General features: G+C 42.1%; 1 protein-coding gene across 2 annotated transcripts; it reads left to right on the plus strand.

Moving 5' to 3' along the window:
• Positions 1-2,169: 2,169 nt before the first annotated feature.
• Positions 2,170-5,840, plus strand: pcdh8.1 (protocadherin 8, tandem duplication 1). 2 transcript variants are annotated; one of them, XM_086266911.1, is made up of 4 exons: positions 2,170-4,601; positions 4,736-4,806; positions 5,086-5,231; positions 5,370-5,840. In XM_086266911.1, exons 1-4 carry the CDS (start codon positions 2,238-2,240, stop codon positions 5,696-5,698), a joined length of 2,910 nt encoding a protein of 969 aa, XP_086123037.1. In that variant the 5' UTR covers positions 2,170-2,237; the 3' UTR covers positions 5,699-5,840. The 2 variants fall into 2 exon arrangements, with proteins under 2 accessions (XP_086123037.1, XP_086123039.1); XM_086266913.1 differs by having other exon boundaries at positions 5,086-5,219.
• The last annotated feature ends 1,070 nt before the right edge of the window (positions 5,841-6,910 follow it).

A 6,910-nucleotide genomic window follows, 5' to 3' on the forward strand; every position in this document is an offset into this window, starting at 1 on the left:
ATGCCTTATGGATTGGAGGGCAAGTTCTGAACATCCATTTCTGTTGTAATGTGATCAGACTGAGGCACGTTCCAAGTTCAATATGGATATACTGCAGCTTTCAGTGCCATACATTATAAATTAGCCTTCTCTGCTACAAAGTGTTGGAACATTTTGTTATTGTTTTTTGTTAATGGTGCCTGGTGTTCTTGCCAAGAACAGCAGGCACCGTTATTTGAAAGAAAAAAAAAATCAATTTTCACATTTAGCAAGCAAAATTGGGCTTGTATAACACTCTAACTATGGCAGCCCAGAGCTCCTTATCACCTCTCACTGACAAGTATCTCCGGTCTCTGTGGGTCTTTATTGCGTGCTTTTTTGCACCTTTCAGTGTGTGCCCTCTTGGGGGGGCTCAGACAGATTTAACCCAAACTTTTGTGAGGCGTCAAGAGCCCTTTGAAGGGTAATAGACGCCTTTTAATCAGCAGAAGCTAATCACCCATATGGTTGACAAAGGCCTGGTTGACTCATGCTCTTTTGTTATCACTGTGAGGGCTGTTGCTGTTGTGTGTGCGTGTGTGCGCGAGTCTGTGGAAGTCTCTCACTCTGTGTGTGTGGTATGATTGGGAATCAATGCAGTCCTTTATGACTTCTTTATTTTTCAGACTTCCACAGTTCCTGTTATAGAACCATTGTTGAAAAGGGTAAATTAAGTACGACTGGGTGTTTATTACAATACAGATGGTCTTGATTATACTGGCAGTGATATTCTATGTGTAATTAACATTGTGGGTGTCCAAAACACAGCACTAATCAAATGACACTTGTCTGGCTTTGTGGGTTTTCTCAACCGCATTACGCTGAAATTCCTCCTCCACTATTTGAACAGATGAGACAGCATTTGCAGATGCTCCACCCCAAAATAAAAAGAATATAAAAAAAAACCACATGCTTTTCCTTATGCATCGTGTTTATTTGCAACATTTACACGGATAAATGTGGAAGGAGAAAAAAACTGCAAAAATAAATATGTATGGAGTTTTATTAAGTTTAAATGTCAAAATATGAGCACTATGTGATTTTAATATGTGTGAAAATGAATATAAATGAATGTCATTAGAGATGGGACCCTCCATTATTAGATCTTTCCTAGTTCCTATTTTGCATTTTCTCCTGCCTTTAAAGACAGGCTGGAAATAACTAAATACATTAACTCACTATTGTGTTCTGCTGCTTGTATATATATTACATTTTCACGCTATATTATATTTCTACTTAGTTCAGAGGGAAATGTAGAACTTTTTTCCTGCATCACATTTAATTGACAGCTATACTCATATGATAATCTTGGGCATATGTATGTACTAATGCATTATTAAAGAGCCAGTAGGTATAAACGTGTTCAAAATAGTACCACCTCCACAACATTAAGATGCTCCTCACTGTTAAAACATCCACAGTAATATTGCTGTAATAAAATGTTTATAAGAAAACACATGCAGGCAATCATTCTGCAACATTTTTATTTTTTACTTTATGCATTTGCTCCTCCTTGTGTAATGAGTTTTTTTTTTTTTTTTTTTTTGCATTGTGGCTTTTCTACTTCAAACATCTTACATTTCTTCCATCACTACCTTTATTCCTCACATTTTAAAAGCATCACTCCCCGCAAAGCAAAAACTGCACTCAGACTGCCAATCATGCTCATAATATTTTCTTATGTCATGCGCCCCTGTTAACTTTTTTCTGTTTCTCAGTAATTACCACCAATGTATAATTTCACTGGCATATGTCCATTGCGCTTTAATGTCTTTACATCCTAGCTTCTGCATAATGTCCTTTAGAGAGGCAACAAACTCGCCCAGTCATTTATTCTAAGTTGTTAATTTTAAACTTCCTCTTGTGGCATGAAGTCCTATTATATGCAGTCCTCCAAGTAATTTAGTTAGTTAATTAATGGCCCTATGTAGATTTATTTAGAAAACAACTTTATCAGCCTGCACAAAGCCCCACAATTGGTTTATTCAGTGAACCATTTGCACCCCAAACAGTGAACAGAAGTGGCAAACGTGTTCCGTTTGGTGCAGGACTGGAAGGCCATTGGTCGACTGGGCAGCCTATTTGCATATACCGGAGGTTATAGTCCCGCAGCAAAGTCAGAGTTGAACACCGTTGTGATTCGACCTGACATAGCACAAGTGGCGGATTGCTTGCATGATTTATGACTTTTTTTGTGCAGCATTCAGTAGCCCTTCAATATGACAGTTTGCAAGATTGCAGCAGCTGGGCTGTGCGTGGCGCTTGTTTTATTTTTAAATACTGCTCAGTGTACAACTACAAGGTATTTCACCTATGAAGAAGACGCACCCGGGACAGAAATAGGTAATTTGTCTCAAGATTTAAAGATTGATCCAGCTGATGACCCTGACACTTCATTCCGCTTTATGCAAGAGAATAACTTTTCTGTGATTCACATGAGAGAGAACGACGGACTTCTGAGTGTCGCAGAAATAATTGATCGAGAGCAGCTCTGCCCCAGGACTCCCCGTTGCTTCATCACCTTCGACATCGTGGCCTTCTCCAGGGAGAAGTTTCAACTCATTCACGTGGAGATCGAGGTGAAAGACATCAACGACCACTCTCCCAATTTTCCTCTCAACGAGACAACTCTGGAGATTGTAGAAAATGTGCCACTGGACTCTAGATTCCCTCTGCAAATCGCGCTCGACCAGGACGTGGGAGACAACTACATCCAAAGCTACAACACTTCCTCCTCCAGTCATTTCTCTGTTGAAGTACGCGATCGGGAGGATGGGGTGAAGTTTGCTGAACTGGTGCTGGTGAGGCAGCTCGACAGGGAGGTGGAGGACTCCTACACTATTGAAGTCACCGCATATGATGGGGGAATGCCTGCAAAGTCCGGGTCAATGACTGTGAATATCAAAGTGTTGGACTTTAACGACAACAGCCCGACTTTTGAGCACAGCTCTCTGAAAGTTGAGCTGAATGAAGACTCTCCGGTAGGCCACCGTGTTCTCAGAGTGCACGCGTTTGATCCCGATGACGGCATAAATGGCGAAGTGATGTACGCGTTCTCCGACGGGCTGTCGTTAGAAGCTGCGCGCCTTTTCCACCTCGACCCCCACTCCGGTGACGTGACCCTGAAGGCGCTTGTCGATTTTGAGAAGAGGAGATCATATGAGCTGAGCATCAAAGCGTCTGATTTAGGCGCGAACTCTGTCCCCTCCACCTGCAAGGTTTTGATAGATATCGTGGACGTGAACGACAACGCACCAGAAATCAGCATCAAACCCATGACCTCCAGCAGTGATGGAGTCGCCTACATCACGGAAGCTGCAGCGGCAGAGAGCTTCGTGGCTCTGATCAGCACCTCGGATAGAGACTCTGGCTCCAATGGGTACGTGCGCGTTAGTCTGCTCGAGCATGTGCATTTCACCCTCCAGCAGGCATATGGAGACACGTTCATGATCGTTACCACCACCACTTTAGACAGAGAGAAGATACCAGAGTATAACCTGACTGTGGTTGCAGAAGACCTGGGAAGCCCACCTTTCAAAACTATCAGACAGTACACTATCCGTGTAACAGATGAGAATGACAATTTCCCTCTATTCAGTAAGCCACTTTATGAAGTTTCAGTCCTGGAAAATAACATCCCAGGCTCATATGTGACCACTGTTGTTGCTCGAGATCCTGATATGGGAAAAAATGCCAAAGTCTCATACAAACTCCTCGATTCAGAGGTACCAGGCGGCTCTTTAGTGTCCACTTATGTTTCTGTGGATTCCCTCTCAGGGTCTTTGTATACTTTAAGGTCCTTTGATTATGAGACGCTTCAGGAGATTGAGCTGGTCATCCAAGCAGAAGACAAAGGTTCCCCTGCTCTGTCAAGCACATCAACAATCAGGGTCAGAGTTGTGGATCAAAATGACAACTATCCATATTTCACCTTCCCTGTCCTTGTGAATGACTCTGCTGAGATTCCTTTGCCCTTTAATGCACCTCCTAGCTATCTTGCCCTTCGTGTAACAGCTGAAGACGAGGATGATGGAGTGAATGGAGAACTCTCATACCAAATTGTGCAAGGTGATCTGAAGCTTTTTACAATGAACAAAGACACTGGAGAGATTGGTTTAAAACAATGGCTGACAGCTGAAATTGGGGACGTGCTGGAAATGAAAATCGCAGTGAGTGACAATGCCAGGTCCCCGCTCTCTAGCAGTGCCACTATTAGGTTTGTCGTCTCAGACACAGAGCCCTCCGAAGACCAAGTTGTCATTGTGCTGCGGTCAAGTGATGAAGAAAGCGCCGGCGTTGATGGCTCACTAATTATCATCATTATGCTCGGTGGGGGTTGTGCATTGTTGCTGATTGCAATAGTGGTTGTAGCTGTGACATGTAAACTCAGACGTGGGGGGAGAAGCCGTGGCGCCAAGAGAGAAGTGTGTCAGGGCCTGTTTGATGGCAGGCCCCTGCCCATGCTTAGTTCAACAGAACCAAACATTTACACAGGTCAAGGAGGCTTCTTCCACGAGAGGACCTCTTTGTCTCTCGATGATTCCTGCCTGTATGAGGAGAGGAGCAGGGACTCTGAGACGAAGGTGAGTAAACTACATTTAGTCTTGTTTTTCTGTTTTATTTTCCCTCATATTTTTATAGGATGTTTCCTAGTACTGCTTTGATCTGTGTGCCAGAAATGGAAACTAAGCTCTCTCTTGTCACTTTGTTCTCTTAGATGTTCCTGCCCTCCAAGCATTTCCAACCAACATCTGTGTGGCAAGGTGACAAATACTGCTTGCAAGTGAGGTAAGACAACTAAATGAATGTCTTTTCTCAGATTTGATGCTTTACAAACAGTGAAATCAAACTAAAAAGAGTTTCTTAAAAAAAACAGTACTTCACACACACACGCGCGCACACAGTCACAGACACAAAACATACAAGTTGCTTGTGGCATCTATGCAAAATGAGGTTAGATGGGCAACAAAGTCCCGTGCTGTGTATGCAGAGAAAAAAAAGTCATCAATAATCAAGCTAATGTGATGCAGTTGTGCCTCATACTGTATTTGTTGATTGCATTTGCAGTGGGATGAGCAACACTGATCAGCTGAGCGTGAAGGACAGTGGTAAAGGGGACAGTGACTTCAACGACAGTGACTCTGATATCAGTGGCGATGGAGTCAGAAAGAACTTCAGAACCTTCCAGCCGAGGCTAAAGAGTGAGTTTTCCTGTATGTGTTTAAGTTCAGATAAAGCAAACCTTCACCAGAAATATATAAATGATCAATTATTTTAAAATGTATGTAAAATCTTAATCTATAAATGCTCACCATTATTATTTTATTAAATTCATATTGCTTCTATTTCAGGTGCAGCTAACGGCTTATCAGAGGATTGCCAAGGCACCTACTGTGCAATACAGCCACAGAGCTTCCGAGCCCCTAGAAACACTGCATACACAATAGGCTTTTCCCCAGCGCCTGTCTTCAACAGTCCTCATGGCTGCCCTGAGTCTTGGAAGGACTCTTGTTATGGCACAAGTCAGCCCAAGTCCCGGAGCAGCATGCAGACCTTCTCCAGGACCAGAACCCTTCCTTCCTACTACCCTCAGCAACAACACGAGGCTCGTGGTGCAGTCAGGCAGAGCCCAAATATTGTGACTGTGGCTACAGGTTCGGAAGTTGCAACTGTCTTTTAAAAAAAAAGGTTATTCCAAGTGTACATAGAAAGTGTAAATATTTTTTGTTGTCCATGTGGGTCATTAAAACATGGACATATTTATGATAGAAGACATTTTTTCACAACTGCAAAATTTTATTTTACATCTTTGAAATTCAGTTTAATGCACTCTGCACGCTGCTCATTCTTTTTCCAATAAAGGTGTGATTGAAATACCAAAAAGGCTCATTCATTACAAGATTTTCTTCTCCAAATGTGGTGACACGGCAAACATAATAAAATATTGCCAATTAATCTATTTTAATTGAACAAAATTTAGATTTTCAAGATGAAGTGGTATCCCCTTGCCATCAGAAACCACTGCCTGAATTGGTAAACACATAGAACTGTTCCCGCAGTTTGAATCAACATGATCAAAACTCCAGTCAGATATGATCAGATGTAAAACCTGATGCTGCTGCATTACCTGAGAGACTGGCTTTGAAGACTCCTAGGTTGCTCCGTGGAGTTTCTTGCATGCAAATGAGAGAGTAGAACTGGTACTCAAGTGGAAAATAAAGTACGAACCATTATTCCTACAAATTCATGCTGGGTGCTGTCACACCTGCTTTTGCGCTTTGAAATAATTCACATCACTGTACACAACACAGAACAACAGGTATTATGGTGCTTGACAAATTCCTGCCTGTCATTGCTGTGAGGGACAAATCCTTAGCCCGTGAATATAAATTCATGTACATTCATTCAGAAAATAGCACATAAATATACAAGTAATATACAGTTTTCTCATGCAACTTGTCCTCTGACACTGATAAACCATGTTCTTGCCAAGCTACTCTTACATTTGCCACACTGGTTGCTATTTTTCAGCTCACTTCAACCAGAAATATTTAGTGACAGTGCGAAGTGCCTCAGGTCCCAAATAGTTTATTGATGAAACACTGATGATTTTTAAAAGCCAGATATACAGAAACCTGGCCTACAATTAGCCAACCTTGACATGATTTTCAATCTCAAAGCTGTAATGCTTGTACTGTTTGTCTCCTCAGAAAGACCCATCATTGGTGAGTACAAGTACAAATCCAGGACAGCTACAGGAATCCAGAAAGCCTATACCTAAATTATGCAGGAAAAAGATCAATTAAATACATCTCTCAATCAAGAGACCGTGTCCATGGGGAAGTGCTTGAGTTTTCATCAACAACTTCAAAAGTACGGGCCAATTTTAATA

This window comes from Aulonocara sp. 'chitande type north' Nkhata Bay, linkage group LG16 (assembly GCF_057382095.1).
Source record: "Aulonocara sp. 'chitande type north' Nkhata Bay isolate Kocher_YH1m ecotype deep benthic linkage group LG16, A_spYH_male_GT1.1, whole genome shotgun sequence".
In the NCBI taxonomy this organism is placed as follows: domain Eukaryota; kingdom Metazoa; phylum Chordata; class Actinopteri; order Cichliformes; family Cichlidae; genus Aulonocara; species Aulonocara sp. 'chitande type north' Nkhata Bay.

Bases quoted from the DNA above. Each gene is read 5' to 3' on its own strand.
- pcdh8.1 (XM_086266911.1), top strand. From the start codon at position 2,238: ATGACAGTTTGCAAGATTGCAGCAGCTGGGCTGTGCGTGGCGCTTGTT. The intron at 4,602-4,735 runs GTGAGTAAACTA...TTGTTCTCTTAG, and splicing joins GCAGGGACTCTGAGACGAAG to ATGTTCCTGCCCTCCAAGCA. The intron at 5,232-5,369 runs GTATGTGTTTAA...CTTCTATTTCAG, and splicing joins GCTAAAGAGTGAGTTTTCCT to GTGCAGCTAACGGCTTATCA.